Source organism: Nipponia nippon, unplaced genomic scaffold, assembly GCF_047370975.1.
Source record: "Nipponia nippon isolate SJK-2023a ecotype South Korea unplaced genomic scaffold, ASM4737097v1 scaffold_16, whole genome shotgun sequence".
Lineage (NCBI taxonomy): Eukaryota > Metazoa > Chordata > Aves > Pelecaniformes > Threskiornithidae > Nipponia > Nipponia nippon.
The window spans coordinates 10,721,690-10,742,436 of NW_028262332.1; the positions used below are offsets into that span (position 1 = coordinate 10,721,690).

The 20,747-nt window shown below is 51.5% G+C and overlaps 1 protein-coding gene and 1 long non-coding RNA gene across 17 annotated transcripts in view; one reads left to right on the top strand and one right to left on the bottom strand.

The window, feature by feature from the left end:
- Positions 1 to 20,747, top strand: part of DAB2IP (DAB2 interacting protein) — a 212,866-nt gene that overhangs the window by 151,531 nt on the left and 40,588 nt on the right. For 12 of the 16 annotated variants that reach the window (XR_015703796.1, XM_087753427.1, XM_087753434.1 and 9 more), the window contains 2 exons: positions 13,387 to 13,540; positions 20,649 to 20,747. Coding sequence is in view for 15 of the 16 variants with exons in the window: in XM_087753427.1 (XP_087609553.1) it covers positions 13,387 to 13,540; positions 20,649 to 20,747 (253 nt within the window). In the remaining variant the exon portion in view is untranslated. Of the gene's footprint in view, positions 1 to 3,450; positions 3,922 to 4,992; positions 5,213 to 5,801; positions 5,873 to 7,158; positions 7,342 to 13,386; positions 13,541 to 20,648 lie in introns of those variants that run through there. The other 4 variants (XM_087753437.1, XM_087753438.1, XM_087753439.1 and 1 more) reach the window with 4 other exon arrangements.
- Positions 3,324 to 5,096, bottom strand: LOC148056259 (uncharacterized). Its single transcript, XR_015703797.1, has 3 exons — positions 4,964 to 5,096; positions 4,573 to 4,700; positions 3,324 to 3,454 (listed from the first exon to the last, which is right to left on the bottom strand). It is a non-coding gene; the product is annotated as an uncharacterized LOC148056259 (long non-coding RNA).

The following is a 20,747-nucleotide window of genomic DNA, read 5'->3' on the forward strand; positions in this document are numbered from 1 at the left end:
TTGGTGGAGGTGCTGTGGTTCCCGTGCCAGTACTGCTGATTCCTGCGGGTAGCTGGCTGTGCAGAGCACCCCAGAAGGGCAAGCGCCAGGCTGTCAGGGGAAGGGGGCTCGTAGCTACCTCCAGCGCCCGTGCCTGCGAGACAAGCCCAGGACAGTGCCCGTGGGCTGGGAGCGTGCACCCGCTCGGGCACTGGCTCTGCCTCCAGCATTCCTTAGCGCTTTCTGATTTCCCTTTACCTTGGCAGCGTACGCTCAGATGCTGTGTACAAGAGTGCAGAAATATTCTGTGTCTTCCAAGGGCTTCTGTCTCCTGGAACATGCCAGAGGCAGAGGAGAGCAGGGGACAGTGTGGGCGCTCCTGGGGATGGATCGCCTACAGTTACAGCTCTGAAAGTCATAGAAAAATCACTGACTTCATCGGTGTGAATCATTCCATCTGAAAAGAAGGGTCCCATGAGAAGGATGTGCTTTATATCCCTAAAAGACACTAAAGTCTATCTGGCCAGAAGGCAGATAGCAATTGGAAGAAATTAGCTTTATATCCTGGTGCCATCTCTGGATAAAATACACACAATCAAAACAAACTTCAAAATGCTTTGAGCTTTTCTTTGGGTTTTTTTTTAAGTAAGAGTTCAGGAGCAGCAAAAGAACATCTTCCTAACTTTATTCTGATTATAAACTTTTCATTGATTGGATGTTGTTTCTTAAGAACATCATTTTGTTTAAGAACATCATTCAGTCTCTGAAGTCAGCTATTACCTATCAAACTGAAGCTATTATATATGCCAATATTGTTAGACAGAAGGACAAATCAAAATAAAATGTAGTTTAGATGCTAAAACATGTATTTATGTTTGTCAGGCTCAAAGTCATACGCCGTCGGTACCCCTGTGCAGTTTAGATTTGAAATTCAAAACTTGACTCCTGCAAATGCTTCTTGGCTCAAATTGTCATTGAATGTTAAGTAGTGTCTCTGAAGCGAGACTAATAGCACAAAATGATATTGAATGTTTGCAGGAATGGGACCTCACAAAAAGGTTTATAAAAACCTGCTGCTAATAACCATGTTACGTTTTAAATAAAAACTCCAGAAAAGATGAGTGGCATCTCAGTAAAGACAGGTTTCCTGTTGATCGGGATTACGTTCCTAGAGGGAAGTCTAATGCCTGTTCAGGAGAGCAGAAAAGTGAAGCTAATTACAAGCAAAAAGAGAAACTGGCCGGTCCAGCCCCACTGTCTAGCCACTGCGAGATAGGGAGTAAAAGGCAGCGTTAGTCAGAGGTTAAGTATTCCTTCAGCGTATTCGATGCGGTGCCTGATTTTTCAGAAGTGCTAGATGTCAATTCTGCTACATTGCCGCAGCCCGGCTTTTGTGAACATTGAGCACATTTTAATAAAGCAAGTGAAGAAATCTTTTCATAATCTCTTCGTTTAACCTGGCCATTGTTCCTGTAGTCTGCAAGGCCTGGGTAATTTTTGTGCCCTTCACCCTCAGATTACCTTTTTGCCGAAACCAAACTGAAGGACAAAATGAACAAACAGAAATGCAGGCAAGGTCACCGGCTGGCCCGCTGTCGCCTTGCGCGCTCCGAGGCTACTGTGGGACTGTGCCGTTTGATGGAGGAACACGGGCAGTCCGGAGAGTTGATGTAATGGTATCTGCAGTGAAATCCGTACGTTGGTTGATGGTGCCATAGGTTGTAGTACATCCATCGAAAAGATCTTCAGAAGAGGCCCACGGTAATGACTATGGCCACCCCAACGCTGGAGCAGCAACCCAGTAACAGCCAACCAGTCATGCAATTACGTGTCTTTTAATGTTAATTATGTTGAAATATGGGATTGTTCGAACTTTCAAAAATAAGTGCTTTTTAGGACATCGACGGGCGTGTTGATTTTAACTGTAAATTTGGAATAAATCTGGGTAATCACAGTCCCACTTCTAACTCTTCAAGGTTATCGGGGAATTCGTTTTTCCCAGCGATAGACAGCATGGTCATAAAGCACTGGCTTCACAGTCAATAAAATGTGAGAGATAGCTGGGTTTAATAGCTCAAAAAGGTAAACACAGCAGGAGTTTGGAAAGGAGGCTGCCCAGAGGGCTGGAGGCAAAGCCGCGTCTGACCATCCTCCCCTGTCCAGCCCAGGGAACAGAGTAAGCCAGGCCCGGCTGGGACCAAAGGAGAAAAAGTGACCCAAGAAAAGAGGACTACAAGTAATAATCACTGAGCCTAACTGTGAATGGAAAACTTACTCTACTAACCCACCGAAGGTGCTATTTTACCTGCCCTCTGACGGAGCACAGTGGCTCTCCTTTCACAAATGCTGCCTTAAGCAGTGAGTCGGGTGGGTGGGTGCTGGGATCCCGTGAGTAACGGGAGGTGGAAATGTGAAGGTGGAGGTCAGGGACGGCGCCCCGGGGAGGATGCCTTGGCATCAGTAAGAGCTCTGACCGTGTTGCACACCTGGGGATCACCCTCCAAACAGCCGCCTGTGGGGAGAACAACAGTCTGCAGGGAAACACCCCCGTGTGCAGATGGGGAATGAGGTACAAGCTTGCTGGGAAGCTGGGATAATCCCTGGCTTGGAATAAAATTAGCTGAGACTTTGACGGACAGACTTTGGTTTGGTGGTAGTAACGTTCACTGCAGCAGCATTTAAACATTGAGTCAACGGAGTGTGTTTCCTTGCTGCCTGTCACTCCCTGGGGAGGGGGGAGAGCGGTCCCGAGGCCCGGTCTGCAGAGTCTTAGCTTCTGTACCTCCGGAGCTACACAAGGATATTCAGTCCAGAGGCTGTGGAGGGGGGGAATGAATGACCTGTGCAGCACAGGCCTGTAGCCCCCAGACGTTTGCATGTTTTAGTGACCAAGCCCAGCACAGCGTGATCAACGGGGCAGCCCGCTGGGGCAGGGGCAGGGGCATGGCAGCGCGTTACTTCTGGGAAACACATTTGTCATTCGCGGAGGTGAGAGCGTGAGAATAAATGTGCAGCACCTGGGGGCTCCAGGTTCATATGTTACTTCATCTCCCGATGCCTGGCTCGTGTGCCAGTCCTGCACAGACCATCTGGAATTTCAGGTTTGGGACAGGGGAAAGTCAGCTGGGCAATTCCCAGCAAACAGCTCTTTCGCTGGATCTTGCTGGTCTCCTTCCTTGTCATCTGGTAGCAGCAGTGAAGCTCTGCCGCGTCCTTACGTCGGCTGGAGCTGCCACAGTTCCCAGCACATCTGGCTTCCTGCCGAACGCAGGCCAAAAGCACGTGCTCGTTGGGTCCGGCGCTTCCTTCCAGATCGTCCTAATAACGCGTCTGAAGGTGCAACAGAAACATTCCCGTGCTGGCCTGCAGAGAGAACCTGGATTCTCTCTTCTCCCGCTGCCTTGGGCCTGCTCCGCTCTCTGCCCACTGCAGGTGTGAGGGCTCATTCCAAAGTTCAGGTTCTGCATTTTCGTGCCTTGCCAGAAAGATAAAAGGGTTGGTAAAAGTGTAACTTGACCTTAGCGTTTCGCCGCAGCGAGGGAGATAAAGTGCTAAAGGAAATACGGAGAACAAAGCACTGATGGCTGTGGGAAGGGGACCCCACAAGGCGAGGGCTCCCCGTTGAGGACCCAAGTGCACTTGCACGGGAGCTGCTGGAGAGCCCGGCCCAGAGGCGGGAATGGCTGTGGATTGCTGACCGGGATTTCGGTCTGGCGTGCACCGTATTTTTGCTCTGCTGCACAAAGGACCCCTGTGCTGCTGCTGCTGCAGATCTGAGAACGAGAAGATTGACTGAAGCTGCCTGTTATTATTTTTGGCTACTCCAGCAATGTATCAAAAACCTGATGCTGGGTTGATGCTGGTGCCCTACTTTATAGAAGCCCTGAAAAGCAGATCAAGGACAGCGAGCTTGTCTCTCTGCATGGCATCTGCCAACAAAGGGTGAGAAAACTTCAAATCGCTGGCGGGGGAAACGGGGGGAAGCAAAAACGAGGCAAAATGTGCTAAATCCAGAGCACTGTTTGCAGACTGCAAGGGGAAGGGGTCTGCATGTGCTCTGCTAAGGAGACAAGGTGGGAAAGGCACTGACCGGGGCGTTCTGCCGCACAACCTGCTCGCCCCGGCATGGCTGGTGAGCTGATGCCCTTGGCCCCGGGGCGCGGCGGGGACCGGTTTACCCTGGAAGGAAGAAGAGGACCCCACTGGCCTTAGGTGACAGACAGTGCTCCTTGCTATTCAAACCCCACAATAATGCTGCCAGTCCTTCACATTTTCTGGATCCCTTGGAGGTGAGAGAGGGTCATGCCCACCTCTCCAGCTGAGGACGGGAGGCACTAAGTGAGGATGTGCAGGGAGTTAGTGTCGGAGCTGGGCAGAGAACCTGCGAATTCTGGGTCGTTTGTCAGCGCCACACGCAGCGGTGCTGGCTGGAGGGACGATCCGTCTGGGAATCCGGCTTGCAAGTCAGTGGAGGAGGCGAGACTCGTGCCTGCTGCCTCGGGCAGGACCTGCCGGTCTCCCACTCTGAGAGCTGCTTCCTTCCCCTCTGGTTTGGCAAAACCCCGAGCATCCCCTTTAATCAGGGATATTTACCTTTGTTCCCGTTTTCCCCTCCAATGCTGACCAGCAGTTGCAGCCCAGGTGCCTGCTTTCTCCCCTGATCCGGAGCAGCCTTGCATGAGCTGGAGGATTTATGATTTACTGCAGACATGGATGGTAGCCTTTGAAAAGTAGAAAAGGAAGCAGCCATAAATAACAGGCAGGGGACAGTGCCATGTGGTGGTTTTTCATTTACTAGATAGTCCTACTTTGTTCTTGATGAGTAATGGAGGCATTTGAATACGCCACGGTGACAGCCGCAGTCTGGCTCTGGGAACGTGTCGGCGTGGGCTGGGTGAGGATGGTGGCAATCAGGACAGTTGGACCATGCCGCGTAGCCTTCCCCTCTCTTCTCCACCGTCTCGCGTCCTCCTCTCGCACTTACCTGCTGCTCTGGGCACCGTGGCTTGTGAGTCTGCACTTCGACAACCCCAAGCTGTGCTGGGAGCGCCGGGGAGCCAGGCCGTGAGCGCGGCGTTCACCTGAGCTTCGCCGGGTGCCGGCTGGCGTTGAGTTCTCAGGCGGGATCGCTCCCAGCGTTGAGGGGTGCCGGGGTGCGGATCATGGCTCACGCAGGTGCAGCTGGCTGCTGCTGCAGACGCTACTCCTTACTGTGGATTGCGCTGTTGCAAAGGTCAGTGACTCGGGTTTTCCAAAATGGGAACGGAATGCGTGTGTGTGCACCCGAGGGCAAGGGCGGCCTGGCAGCGGGCAGGCTGCCGCCTTGCTTCTCCCCTCCCCGGTACTGCCAACCCGCAGGACAGCCTGCGAGCCGAGGAGGAGGGAAGCGGTTCGTTTTTGCCAAAAAAAAAAAAAAAAAAGAAAGGCTGCTAGAAAATTGCCGTTTTGCCCAGATTTAGCCCAACGAAATGAAAACGGCGAGCGGACGCGGGACAGCCGGGCTTGGGCGAGGGGTGAGCGGCTCGCCCAACGCGGGGCCGCCGCCGCCGCCGCCGCCCGCCCCTCCGCGCAGCCCTCCCGGGCTGCGCGGAGGGGCGGGCGGCGGCGGCGGCTCCCCCCCGGCTTTTTGGGAAGGGCGATCTCCCCCCGCGCCCCCCGCCGCCGAACCCGCGGGGCTCCGCCGCCGCTCCCGGGGCTGCACCCGGCGGGCGGGGGGCGGCGGGCCCGGGGCGCTCTGCCCAGCTACAGCGCAGCCAATCCGGCGGCCCCGGCGGCGGCGCGGTTGCCCGAGCGGGGCGGGGCGGGGCGGCGGCGGGGCCGGCCCGGGGCGGCGGGGAGCGGGGCATGGCCGCGGCGGAGCGGGCGGCGGCGCGGCGGGAGCCGGGCCCTGCGGGTGAGTGCGGGGAAGGGGGTGCGGGGGTGCGTGCGTGTCCGGGGGGTGCGTGTGTACACGCCTGTGCACACGCGTGTGCGTGGGGAGGGAGCGGAGCGGGGCCGGGGCGCCCGGGAGGCCACTGCGGCGGTTCGGCAGCCGCCGGCGGGTGGTTCCAGCCCGCCCCTCGCTCTCAGCCCGGTTCCTCGGCAGGGGTTGTTTATTTTTAGCAGCGCTCCGTCCATGATTCCCTGTGCTAAGAATTCGTTTTCATCGTTATTTATTAAAACATCGTCGCTGCCTCGGGCAGCCGCCCCTGGCCGGGCTCTGGAGCCAGGGCCGTAGCGTGGGAGATGGGGCTTGCGACTTCAATTTCCTTGCGGTTAATCCAGGAGGAGAGATCCTGCCTTGCTTTTTCTTTCTTGTCCAGATTCTGCCTCTAGGCTTACGTTAAGCAAAATTTCAGTGGATAAAAATCAAAACCTTTATCCCCACCCTCCTCCCGCCGTCCGGTGCAGCTGGGGAGCACCCCGGGTTTCGGGGGTGGCAGGGAGCGGGGGGCTCCGGGTCAGCGCTCGCAGCAGCCCTAGGTCCTGGTTTCGCTCGGGCCTCCCTGGAGCTTCCCCGGGTGGTTTTTGGGGCTCTGCAGTCCCGACTGGCTCCCGACCGGTGCTGTGGGAATGACTGGTTCTCAGGGCTGTGCTCTGGTTTGAACTCCAAACAGTGGTGGATCTCTGCCTGCTCTTTGCATCAGATGTGCGCAGAGACAGCGCGAGTCATGTGCGCCGCTTTAGACTGATGCGATAAGAAAAGGTAATTTTTGTTCTATGAAGTGTCAATTTCTGTTAAAGGCAAGATGGTGCCGTTCCGCTCTGGGGAAGGAGGGAGAAGTTACTGCCTGAGCTTCTTTCCAACATTTTTCGTTACTGAAACTCAAGTAATACTTCTGATCACCTTTTGTTTCTGGCTGTTGAGATGTTTTGCTCGCTTTTGCGGTTTCTCTCATCTTGCACGTTACAAATGCGGTCGACGTCCTTGCTGGTTATCCTGTGCTGGACCTGCAGGTTGTCGCTGACAAACTTTGCAGTGGCACCTTGTTAAACAAACAAACACCCATGCTCAGGTGAATGTCACGGGTTAAAATCGTCCTTCAGGTTTGCTCTGGCAAAAACAACATTTGGAATCTGGTACGAGCTGACAAAGTCCTTTTGAATGTAATTAATTCTGCTGCCGGTTAAAACCGAGAACAGTCTAAAAACAAGGGCAGGCGTTAATAAGTTTAATTACATGTCCTTTGTGTTGCTCAGCGAAGGTGTTGCCTTAGTGAGGGTGGCATCTGACAGCGGCTTCCCATCGCCGGCGTGCTGAGTGATGCTTCCCGGCACCCTGCCGCCCAGAGAGCCCCAAAGGCTGCAGAGCACCCACCACCGCGGCACTGCCAGGGCAGAGAGCAGCAGCTGGCGTTCAGAAAACCGTGGGAGAAAGTTCAGGTTAGCAGATCGGGGAGAAGGACATGCTGAGACTTCGTCCACGCATCCTGTCCTACGGGAAAAAAAACATTCTCTCATCTTCTGGAAGCATGCAAGTTCTCTTGTGCTGTTGTTCTTGGTTATTCCCATAACATCACTTTCCTATTTATTTGTTAAAACGAGGCAGGATGAGGCATTGGGGAGGAATGGCTGAGAACTCCCAGCAGTGGTCAGGAGGTTAGCGGGACGTCAGCAGCGGGCGGGGGGGTCACGCAGGCAACGCTAGCGAGGCACGGAGAGGGCTTGGGGGAGAGCTGCTGTGTAGGAGAGCCTGGTTTGCATCTGCTGCGGGAAGAAATGCAGCCGTCGGGCCAGTTTGGGCTCTGCAGAGAGCGTAGTCCCAGTCCGTAACCAGCAGCAGCGAGGCTCTGAGCCTCAGGTGGGACAGCCTGCGCACAGCACAGCTCCCCGGCGCCCGATTTTGCTGCCCGTGGTGAAGCTGGCAGAGGATGGCGTGTGATTTACTCCCATCTGCGCCTGCTAAAATCCTTCTCCCATCTGATGTTGCAAATCAATTTGGTGGAGTTGTCCACTTTGTTCTCAGTCATGACAAAACCTAATCCCCAGGCTGGAGACAGATTTAAATTCTGTCTACGCTGCACGTGGATCTCGCGGTCTGTTCTGCTGCGTTTGTGCATGTAGGACCCCTGCAGCGGACGTGTGCTGGCAAGAGGGTAAGGGCTGCCCTAAAGACCCTCTTCCCAGCTGGCCAGAGAAAAGAACTGTCAGCCCTTGAAAAGCTGTACGCAGGGAATGTTTCCTGACCAGGAGACGTGTCGCAGCCTCAAACCTGTAATTCAGGAGATCAGACCCCCTGTCAGTGGGGAGGCAGTCACGTTGCAAGGGCCAGCTCTGCAGCTGGTATTAATGGGACATCTTCAGCTTAGTGCCTGGACTTTCTTCAGAATTCCCCAATGTGCTTGTGCTCTCAGGGTGGAACAGGAGGAGATTTAAGAAAGGCCCTTTATTTTTTTTCCCCATGTTTCAGGGTTACATTTTGTGCCTGGTCCATCCCTCTGCAGCTACCCAGCCAGGATCCCTGCTTGTTTCTCTCTCAAAAATATCAGGAAAATTAGCAGCAGCAGCTGGGTGGTTTCAGGCAGGTGAGGTTCTGAAATGAAAATTGATGGGGTTGCCCCTTTGAGGGCTTGTCTTCACAAGAAAGCAATCCAGCAGTAAGAGTGCATGAGTTCAACACACAACACTTATTCCAGAATAATTCTGTGTAGACAGGCCCTACATTTTTTCCTTCCTTGTAGCCTCGGCAGAGTATCTTTGTTCTTGGAAGAACGTTGAGCCTGGACTCCCGGGCAGTCCCTCCAGCCGTCCTGCGGAGCTGCTGCGTGCGTGGTGCGGCTGCTGCAGACGGACGGTTGCTGCATCCATTGCTCAGAATCCAGCCCTGAAGTTTGATGAGGGGAGAATGGATTGTCCCTCCGTGCTTGTGCCTCTGTGTCCACAAAGTCTTGCTGCAGTCTGCAAGGTCCTGGCTAGGTTAGGTGTGCTGTCACAGCCCAATGATGCTTGTCGTCCCTAATTTTGGCTGCCTAGGAGGAAGCAGGCGGAGGGGGACAGCATCCCTTCACATGGTAATGTTTTATGAGTTTTATTATTTAGAACAACAATCCTCTCTCATTGCTCTTGGGCAGTAAACCTCTTTCTTTAATAACCAGAGACTGGCTGCCTCTCCGTAGGACTCTCCAGGTCAGTGCTGGTAGCAGTAATGTTATTTCTCTTTAGAACTAATGTGGTCTTTTATGAGATTTTTTTTTTCCTCCCTTCATTTCAACTGAACTTTAGGCAAGTAGAAAGGGATTAAAATAAGGCCCATGGCAAAAGGAACCGAATGTGCTGTTTGGAAAGAGGGTCTCCTGCTGTGAGATGTCTCTGGGCAGCTGGCTGTTCCCACCATATTAAAACAAAGGTGTAGGAACTGAATTTGATCAGCTCACGTAAGCTGGGACGGGACCTGGAATACACAGCGAGTTATTACAGCAAGAGATTGGATGGCCCCCCCAGGCAGCGTTTTGAAAAGTGATGGTAGAGAGATGAATTTGAACAAAGTACCTCTGTCATCTTGGAAGTGTACGTACACAGTAAGCAAATGATGTTCCAGGTGAGTTTGCCTGTTAGGATGTTGGCTGGCCAAGGAAGAACACGCGTTTCCAGGGACTCTGGTGTCTCTGTCCCCGTGGCTGCTGCTCTCTGCCCGCGCTGGGTGGAAGCAGGCAGAGCTGAGGAGTATCCATCTCCTGCTTATATCATGGCTTCTGCCCCAGGAGCAGCCATGTATCGTTACGCTCCTTTGGGGACATCAGGTTGCTGGGGTCTCCTGATGGAAACGCGCCTGCCTCCCAGGAGGAAATCCTGGCTGCGGGTGGTGAATCTCGGGGCAGAGCTGGAGGGAACGGAGACGAGTCTCCCCGGCAGCTGGGGCACGCCAGCACGGCCCCACTGGTGCCTGATGCCCCCTTTCAGGCTGAGTCCAGCCGTCACGTTGTGTGCTTAATATTTCTGCATTTTTTCATCGGCAAGCAGATTTGTTGCGGTTTTTTTAGCACTTGCCAGCCCTTGCCCAATGAATTGTCTTTGGATGAAGCCCTCCAGGTCTTTTGTGGCCTGAGGCAGTATGAAACAGAGACATTATTGCTCCGAGGGCTTCGCTGTAACGCGCAGGCGGTGGGTTTATGCTCTCCCTGCCCAAACCGGGGGGAGGCTGGGTGATCCTTTCAGGAAGAAGAGTGCCCTCACCCCTGGAGTCGGGGAAGCAGCTTATGGCCGTAGCAGGACCTTTTTCTTGCTGTTAATAAAAGGGAAGTCTGTGGGAGCTGCGACAGGGACTTGCAAACATCTTCCAGTAAATGGACTCCTGCCGCAAATGTCATGTTACTTACCAAAGGACATGAGAAATGCTCTCTCCTCTAGAACGGGGTATTAAAATGAAAGGACCGCGTGTCCTTTGAAAGACTGGTGGTGTATAGCCCTTCTTGCACTCCGGGGTGTTTGCAGGCCCCTGGCCTGTGCCGGGCTGCCGCGGGTTAAGCCCTGTGGCGTCAGGGCCGGCTCTGGGGTGCTGGGGAGGGGATGCGGCCGGTCGCCCCGGGAGGCTCTGCACAGGCATCGCTCATCCTGCTCTGCCAGGGCTGCCTCTGGCAGAGGGATCGCTCGTCCCTTCCGCTGAGATTTCCAACGAGAGTCTCTAATTAATGACATCTCCCCACTTAGCTCTTGGTACACAGACAGATGCTGGGCCTTTTAGGGCTGGTTTGAGACCTGCAGCGCTCCCTCCGTACAGTGCAGCATCTGGTGAAAAATGTTTCTGTTACTGACCTGGGTTGGATCTGATCAAAAGACATCATGGGAGCAGGTCCTGCCGAGGCAAGAACCTGACAAATAACCTCCTGCCTAAGAAAAGTCCCGGGAATCTTAGGATTCACAGAGGCATACGGCAGAGTACGGAGGGATATAAATACGCATTTGCTGAATCTGGTGAGAACATAATATGTCCTGAGAAACTCCCTCCTGGTAATTCTTCGTATTGCACATCTGCACGCCCACCCGCAGCCTTGCAGCTGCAGTAGTTTTAAATGAAAAATAGACTTGTTTTGTTTTAATTTTAACAAAAATTCTTAGGCCAGCATGAAGCAGTCCGGCTTGGTGACGTACGTGTGTGTGTTACAGTATGTAGTTCCCGAGCTGTGGGTTTAGATTATCGATATTTCTGTTTGCGCACACAAACCTCAGCTCGGTTACTTACCTTTTCTAATTTCATCTGTAAAATATGGAAATGAGATTTACCATAAACGCCTTGATTCTGGGCTTATCGGGGCTTGGTGAGCAGTCTGTATTGCCAGTTCTTGAGCTGCTGGATATTAGTTCTGCAGTCGGCGTCCGGAGGTAACTTGACCTGTCTGCCTGTATTAGAGTTAATTTACAGTATCATTCAGAGGAAAAGGATATGGACCCTTTTCTGTGAAAATAGTGTAAAATTGCCACAAAGTACTGGGAAACGACTGTGCTCAGTTCCTAAAGATCAATTTATTCACCATAGAGATAGGGGGTGAGTGGGCAGTTCAGAGAATCGCTAATGGGATAGAGAGCCTTTTGCTTCAAAGCCACCGCTTCTGGTCCAGCACAGGGCAGTGCTAACCCAGGGCTTTTAACATTTGAGGGCCGGCGGTTGTCCCCGAAGAAAAAGATTGTGGTGTCGTCGTCTGTTTTTCTGCAGACGCCCTAACAGGTATCAGCGCAGCTGGTCCTGGCTCGCAGCCCCGGTGACGCAGGGAGGTGCCTGGAGGCTGTGTGGTCCCCGCACCCTTGGGCAGGGTGTCCCCAGGGTGGTTGTCCTGCGGCGCTGCCGGGGGTGGCCTGCAGCTTCCAGAGCTGCCCATTTAGCATGCTCAGCCGGAGAACCCAGCTGCGGGCTGAGCCTTTATCACCTGGGGCTTCATCGATGGCATGAATCTTAATGGCAAATTAGAGAAGCACCTGTTTATCTTCCGCTGCTGTTTATCTTAGAGTCTCCTTTGGCTGTTTTCTGGATTCAGCTTGGTGTGTGATTCACTGGAAGCTATGAATTTTGCATGCACTATTGACATTTCTCTGTGTTTTGGTCAGCTTTATTCTAGAGAACAACAAAACTCAACACACGCAGACAAAGCTATCTGAGAATATACTGGGAGCATTGTCGTTTCGCTCATAAAAGACCATGCTGAGAATATCTCAAACTCCCCTTATTTCTGTCCTTCCATGCCTTTGAAGAAGGCGTCGTACTCTCTTTGTAGACAGAGGGACACGTGGTCTCTTTGGAAGACCCTAAAGTGCTTGCCAGAGGTTTTAAAGGTCAGAGTCACCGGGATCAGAGCTTTTGTGAGCTGGCTGGCGTAAGAACATTTTACATGGTGCAGGCTATAGAGAAGGCAACTGCTCCCTTTGCTCTCAAGTTATTTTTTCCCTTGCCACTTGACGGTTTTGCTCTGTTTTCCCTGGGAGTTCCTAGCTATCTTTCTTTTTTTTTTCCTCCCCTTGAGCTCTCTGGTTTTGCTTTAAGAGGTACAGCACCATTGATTGTATTGGCTGTCTCAAAAATGGTGTGCTGCTTGCTGTCTGTGGGCTCCCTGCTGCTAAATGCTGCCAGTGGGACTCCAGAGCATTTAGATCAATCAATAGGGCTATCATGGCCTTATTTTCCACACTGTCCCCATCCCGGGGATGTGTGTCACAATGGGAGAGAGCACACGAGCCCTCGGGTTATCGGTTGCGGAGCGCGGATCCCCACGCTGGCTGCATCCGCGATACAGATGCGTGCTTTGGTGGGGAGAGGGGTACCTGCGCCCAGGGGTGGTGTCTGCCCCGGCAGTGCCGGCCGCTCCCCGGCCACGCTCCGTACGCACTGAGCGAGCCCAGCTCTGGGGTTTTGGACGGATCTGTCATTAATTCCTCCCCGTTTGCAGGTAACTTCCTTCTGTCAGTAGGGACTGGGTGCTGCGAGACAGCACAAAATGAAGTAGGATGCTAATGGGATCTCCTGCGCGCATGCAGACCCAGTCCTGGCTGGCAGTCGGAGCTCAGCGCCACCGGAGCTCAGCACCGGGTGCTGCAGGCCCGGCTGTGGCACTGCCGAGCGCCGCAGTTCGTGCTGGGGCCAGCCAGCCTCCCTGAGCCGCTCGCACTCCAGCACACCTGGGAAGCCTCCCGCAGCCGGTGTGATGGCCGTTTAAAGACATATTTGGCTGTGCAGAGACCCGCACTCTACAAACCTCTAATAACGTAGTCCTGACTGCATCGGAGTTTGGAAAAAACATTTTTACTGAACATACAGCCTGTAATAGAACCTGCTCACCAAATTACAAATGGGACAGTGTAGCAGTCCCGGCTGTTCAGGGCCCTCGGTTATCTCATGGCAAAAAATTCCCGGGAATATTCTGCAGTTGTTGCTAACAGATGGACTAAATAATTTCTCTGGGAAGGAAAGCATCCACTGATACTGTTACATTTTTCCTCTAGATCCCATCTAATGCCGAGGCTGAAAGAATCGCGCTCCCACGAGTCTTTGCTCAGTCCCAGTAGTGCTGTTGAGGCTCTGGATCTCAGTATGGAGGAAGAGGTGGTCATCAAGCCAGTCCACAGTAGCATCCTGGGACAAGACTACTGCTTTGAGGTAAGGAGCATTGCTGCCCATCCCGGGGGCCGGTCCTGCCACCTGATGGGGCTGACTGGGGAGCCAGGTGTGGGGTTGCATCTTTGGCTTTGGCTGCTATAAACCATTTCTGCTCTGAATTGCTACACAGAGACTGTTTCATAAGCAGAAAATTACTTCCATCTTCCCAAGGAGGATCCTGCCCACAAAATCAGAGCAGTGAGCTCTTTGCCTTGTAACCGTTGTCGCAGCAGAGCTTGCTGCTGGCACAGGTGCTGAACTGCTTAAGGCTGCGTATTAGCAGAGCAGAAATTTGTAGTTTATGTTCATCCAGATATTGGAAAGTGCTAATCCCTACTCAGTGTTCACAAAGACGTTATACGTGGTCACAAAAATAGCCTACTGTTGTCAGTGGGAGTGTGGAGGACTTTGTCTAGAAAACTGAAGCTTCACTTGTCTGGGTAAACAGAAAAATCTGTGAATATTTCCATTTTTTTTAACATCTGTTATGGCATGCGGTTAGGTCTGTGCTAGCAGGAGGTGGTAGGACACATACAAACCAGTCTGTAGTTGGATAATTCAGTGTAGTATGTCTTGGGAATCATTTGTCCTGCATCGTGGATGGCAAAGGATTATTGCTTATGGCAGTGGCTGGATATAGAACTGGGAAAGGGTTTTCTTACAGTAATAAGGTAGTCAATACTCGCGTGTCTGTGAAGAGAAGGTAACCTGTTTGTACTTGGCCATAGAAGAGCAGATAGACTGTGTATCCATGGTTGGGTCGTACTGTAGGGGGGTGATGGGACCGCAGGCTTTCCTCGGATGGGCAGTGCTAGGTGAAGACGGCCTTGGCAGTGTCCAAGAGGAGTCAGACTGGAGAGATAAAGATACTTTTTCTTTACTGAAATTAGCACACTTGGAAAGAAACGAGTTAAAAGATCCATTTCTTAAAATATAAGCAGGTAACACAAAAACAGTCTTACAAAAATAGTCCCAAACATAAACTCTGAAGTGGGCTGAGGTATAAATTTTCCAGTGCTGTTCATTCTCTGTAGAATTGAGCAAGTGCAGCAGGTCAGGAGGAGAACAGTTTTGTAAATTATATGGCCTCTATTACATTCCACTCAAGAAAGATAAAATGAAGCTAGATGGAAACTAGATGTGACATCCATAATATAAGAGTTGTTTACCAATTCTGTTCAGCGCACAAGAGCAGAGGAAGGGATGTGAACAGTACTTGTAGAAAGTTGACTGAGAGGGAAATTACACAAGTCATGCACTTGTAAGGAGGAAGAAAATTTTATTTCTAAGTGAGCTGGATAAAGAAGAGTCATACAGAAAAAAAGAACATGTTAATTGCTGTTCTGCAAATCCTGCAGAGGAAAGGAAGAATGCCAGAAAACAAAGGGGACATTGATTTGTAACTGATGGTTACTCATCAACAAGCTCCAGCGGGAAGGACTGAGGTGAGAGCTAAATGGCACATTGTGTTCATGTGTTGGTCTTGGATCTCCAGAGAGCCTCCTTCAAATTCGGAGTGAGGTCGGGACTGAAATGAGTTCGCAGATCTCCCAGGGTCCCTGGTGGGTAGCAGGCAGTGACCACGATCCGTAGGTACAACTGATGGAAGCAAAGGGTTAGCGTTGCCTTTGGGCAGCGCAGGGCTGGAGGGACGAGCCTGAGCCGTGCCTCGCACCCGGGCAGGGGAGCGGCGTGTGCTGGGATGGGCTGGGCGGCTGCTGCTGGCCCCTCCGGACCCCCGCGTGCTTTTGCACAGACAACTTTATCACATGATTCCCCATGTCAGGCAATAGTGAACGTCAAGCGACAAAACCACACAAGCATCTTCTCTTCCTCAGTGCTTGAACGTTGCCTTCAGTTATTACTGTGTCCTGAGGGTCCCATCTATGGCCTGCGATCCTGGGTCCTTCAGCATTGCTTTGTCGGGAAGTACAGGCAAGACTTGGCAAAGATTGCTGCTGCCTTTCAGTGGAAGCTCAGCGAAGAGCGGTAAAACCTGTAGTGGTTCCTGTGGCCTGGAACTGGGAAAGCTCTGGTTGAAGTCTGCATGAGGCTGAAAGAAAACTGAAGTTGATGGCGAAGAGCCATGACACTGCTGTGTGTGGGAACACTGAAGAGTGAGAGCTCAGCTGATGTCCTGGAAAAGGAGCCCTGACTAAGAAACATCAAGTGAGAAGTTACTGCCAGAGCCAAGGGGAACCAAGACATTTTATGCACAGCAGATTGCAAAGGTGCTGCGGGTTGGTAACGGTGCCGCGTCCCTGCACTTTGGGGCTATTGTGGATCTGTTCTCTAGGGAGATCTGTTGGGAACGGCCAAGTTTGCTGTCTCAAATTGAGAAGCGAAGTGTTGCTGTTGTTGGGCAGTGCCAGCCTTACGCTGTTCTTAACTGCCTTCTCCTTGCGGTGGGGCGGGCGGGCAGTGGACAGCGCTGAGGAAGCTGCTTCCATCACCAGCTGGCTGGTGTCTGCCTGTTCTCATTTGGGACGTTGGTGCTCGGTTGGCCGGGCTGGCTCAGCCCGCTCTTTGGGGTCCCTCACCACCACCAACATGCAGCAGCTTTTCCAGAAGCCGATTGCGGTCCAGGCTGCCAGCATGGGCAGCGCGAGGTACGGCGTGCTGCGGGTCCTCCTCCACCGAGCTGCAGCAGCAGCCTCACGGCTCGGAGAACAAGACGGCAGGCTTTGACATGGCTGCAGATGGAGTCGCGCTGAAGGGGGCAGGTTCAGAGAGGGAACTGGCAGCGCACCCAAACGGACACAAAAGCAAGAGGTGCCAAAGCCATCTGCAGTGGAAAAAAACCAAGTGGCTCGTTTGGAGGGAGCTGGCTGTACGAAGGTACAGTGCAATTGTTTCTCTCCTTTAGCTCGACTGACCTGCATTAAGACGTGCCGAAGCTGACTGCTCAGCTCCGCTCCCCCCCAGTCGGGCTCTGCCAGGGGTAAGGAGAGTCAGCAGCAATGCAGTGCTTTTTCAAATGCTGCATTTGACTTTCTGCCTATTTAGTTCTATGAAACTTGCTTTTTTCTGACTTGCTGAGTACTTGGCAGTCAGTATTTACTTGTTTTCTTCATTGATTTTTTAAAAAAAGTTACTCAACATCATCTTCTTTCTGCTGCTAAGACTTCCCAGTCAGCATGAGCATCTAATGCCACTGCACATGCTGCAGGTACTAAATATACAGTGGGCATCTCAGTCCAGTGAAGGAGACTCGGAGTCCAGACTCCCAGAGCCTGTTCCTGGCTCTGCTCTTTGTGGGGTCCTGGTGACTTGGGCCGGGCAGGGGGTTAGGACTGAAGGGCTCTGTTACTGTCTTGGCAGACCAAAGTCTTGTCCTGTTCCACAGCTCGTGTCTGGGCTGTCGCAGGGCGTAGCTGGGGGATGCGGAGCAGGAGAAGGAAAAAGCTGCTGCTGGGCTGTACTTGCTCCGCTAGAACTGAAACCGTGTCGCTTCATCCTGGCCTTGCCTGAGCAAGGGAGAATTTAGCGGAGCTAAATTTAGCTCCGCTAAATTTAGTCCAGCTGTGCAAATGTTCGCCGTTGCTCGCATGGCCCTTCAGACGCCCTGAGCAGCCGCCGCGGGGCGGCGGGGCTGGCCCAGGCAGCGTCGGTTTGCCCTTCTGCCCTGGGTCGTGGTGGTATTTACCAGCTTGAACCCTAACTTTTCCTCGTAAAATCTTTTGAGTGCTTTGAGTGAAGCGGCTTCAGTAACTCAGTTATCGTCTTCTGTTGTTACTCCGGTGAGATTCCTTCGAGTGTACTTTGAGGAACCCATCCTGTACCTAAGGCATTCTTAAAATGGCGAGATTTTATCTGACTTAAGGGATCACCCATCCAAGGACTGTGGATAATGAATGTGAATAAGTAACATTTTATAAACGAATGGATTTTATTAATTGAGTTTATCCTGTACATTAAGAGTATTCTAGCATATCCAAAATCTTGATGAGACCAGAATACTCTCTTTATCAAGATAATTAATATCTCATGAAGATCATTAATGCCATATGATGTTTAGGTCAGAGCTCAAAGCTGGGATGTTATTGCAGATGTGGGGAAAATTACATTTTTGGTCACACATGGCAGATACGACCTTCAGCTCCCATCAGATCAAGAGGGCTTCATGTCTGACACATGAGGATTTTCCCCTTCTCTCCCTTCAGTATGACAGTTACAGTTCTTTTAGGTTTCGAGTGGTTAGTTAATCAGTAATTGTTTTGGAATTGAATCATAAATTTTACCATGATAACTCAATGATAGTGTGTTGACTTAAGTGTGGCAAGGAAATATATTAGATATCCAACCTAACAGATAGTGGTAAAAAACTGACATTTAATCAACAGATTCAATAGAAGGACAGCTAAATTGCATGCTTATTTATTTGGATATGAATCCTCTAGGCAGCTGTGGGATCCAGGTGTGTCACCAAGGAGAACTTGTCTTTAAGAGCGTGTCTTTCAACAACAATCAAAGAAGTCGTAATTCTCTTTTATGGAAGAACTTCCAGGTTTCGTACCAAATTCTCTAGATCTGAGAACATTGTTTTCAAAGGCATTTGTACACCAAATTCCCATCAAAACAAAAGAGTGAAACAAAAAGCTAGGTGAGAAATGGCCTTTGAGGAAATGGACTGATGGGATAGTTTACTGAAAGGTGTATTTGACCTATTCCGCCTTTATTAACTGATATATAATCAGTCAGTGGGGACTGAATTCTGTGAACCTTAGTCAGAACGTCAGCGGGAGGGTTTTTCCCAGTGTGAGGTGCGGAAACCTGGCCGTAACGCCTGCAGGGCAGCGTGGCTGTACTGGGAGTGTCAGGACTTTGATGGTTTGGACTTGAAAATGGATGATTTTGAGTCTTTTGCAGCTGAATTAGATGGGCCAAATAAGACAGGGCTCAAGTTCTGAATTGCTAGGTTCTTGTCTGAAGAATGGTTTTGAAGCCTTAGAAATTCACATCAATCAAGCGACTAGGGAGCTGTCGGGAGCAGTGCTCGTTTGCTGTGCATCTTCTGCGTTGCTTCACTGTAAGTTCTGTTCTTAAAACTGTTGCTAAGTAGTACTTCTGGGATCTTTGCATTTGTAATTCAGCGTTCAGACGGTACAGCACCATGTCAGCAGTAATGCAGCCACGCGTTGCTTCTCTTTAGGTGTCGTTACCAGTCAGGTGTACGGCTGTGCTCGGCTGGAACGCTGCTGCAGGAACTCTTACTGAGGAAAGGATCAAGCTGCAAAACTGCCGTACCCTCCGGCAGAGCGAGGCGTAGGGATCGCAGGCAGCGGACACAGTCTTGCAAGTGATGCAGCTCTTGTGCCATCAGAAGTCCCTTTGTGAAGGTTCAGGGGCAGAGGTTCACATCAGCATCTGCAGCAGCAAACAGGAGGTGAAGCAGGCCAGATTTGTGCTGGGAAACTTTGAAGAAGCTGGAAATACAGTGAAGTGTGAACGGATGCTGGAAAGACCATACTACTGGCGTCTTCTTTTCTTGGGAAGAGAAGATAACTTCTGCTCAGAAGAATATATAGTTTTAAAGGACAGAGGATGAAAGTGTGTAAGGAGAGGGAAGAGTGTCTGCCTGAAGGAGGGAGCTTCTGGGATATCAAGGGTTGGAAGATTTCTTGCATTTGCTGTGTAAAGACAGGATAGGCCTCTTGTCATTTTGTCCTGGTTAGAAGGTGTCTGTGTTCAAAGGAAGGGATGTGTTCAGCTCATTGAGGTTAGCTAATGACAAATCTCAGCAAGTGCCAGCTCTGCTGTAAAAACAGGTTAGGCTTCTGAGACATACATGAAATTAAAGGAGATTGTGTCTCCCAGAAGCAGATAACCCAGCGAGCAGTGTGTAAACACAAACACTGTGAGATGATGAAGTACTCAGAAATAATTCTGCAGCTTGAGACTGGCGGAAACGAAGCTCAGAGGGGAGTTGTGTAAAGTAGTAGCCAGGTCCGTTTGGCCTGCAGGCAGAGATGTACATAAAGAATATTACTGGAGATCACCAAATGCAGCAAATGCAAAGAAGGGCAGAGCAGCTGGCAGAGGGCTTGTGGGCAGTGCAGAGTTGTGGTACCACGGTCACGGTCTGTCAGCTTGCCAGCAGGGCCTGGAGGAGAGAGCGGCTTGAGCAAGTGTACATGAGAAGACACAGAACTATCGGCCTTTAAGACCTTGGCTCAGTAATCGATGCCGAGGCAGCTTGGTGTGGTGGGTAGGAGGAAATGTTTGGTGCCTGTTATCCTGGGGCTGCCGGGCAGTGGCTGCTTCGGTGGGCTCTCAACAGGGTTGAGTTTCCATGTGGTCGCAGGGAGGTGATAAGGAATGAGGGGCATTTGCACCACTGGAAATGTCACTGCCGCAAGTGTGCTTCTTCAAAACCTGGCTATGAAATCCCGGTGGCCAGAGAAAGTCACACAAATACTGCAGAAAGATCCCTTGGAGTGATACTGGAAGCGTGAGAGGTGAGAGGAGGGCACAGCAGCACTTCGCTGCCCATCTCCAGCTCTGGGAGCCCCAGCCTGGTTCTCCCCAGCTGGGGAGCAGGTCCTGGGAGCACCGGAGTGCCTCCGGCCGGGCTGTCAGCCACTGCTCTTACTGCTGCCAGGACCGTGGTATATGCCCTTGGCCCCAGGTTCTTCACAGCATGGTCTTCAGAAGCAACAGGACACAAAGGGGGAAGATATGAAGCCAGCCTTTCCGGGCCTGATGTTCTGCTGAAAACAAGGAATGGGTTGTTACTATTGCAAGCTTTGGGCTGAATCTGGAGGAATGCCAAGTGGTTGCAATTTATCTTTAGTTCATCTAAGGATTTGCACTCTCTCAGTTGTGGAACTTGGTGGTTTAAAGCGTCACGTGCATGGGGCCCATTATCTAGTGTTTTCTGGTGTGGAAGAGGAGAAGTAATTGGAATTTGCTTCTATGATTATTTCTGTGACATACGGAGTTGCCCTGTCTTTTCGCTGGCCTTAGGGGCTGTTGCTTCATGCTTGGGTAAAGCTGTTTACTTAAAAAAAAAAAAAAATCCACTAGCATCTTTCCTAACTCCCCCTCTCCCCCAAACCACAGGCTGCAGTGTGCTGGTCAAGACATAATCCTGTTCCTTTCCCTGTAGGTGACGACTTCATCAGGAAGTAAGTGCTTCTCGTGTCGTTCTGCAGCAGAGCGAGATAAATGGATGGAAAACCTGCGGCGTGCCGTGCACCCAAATAAG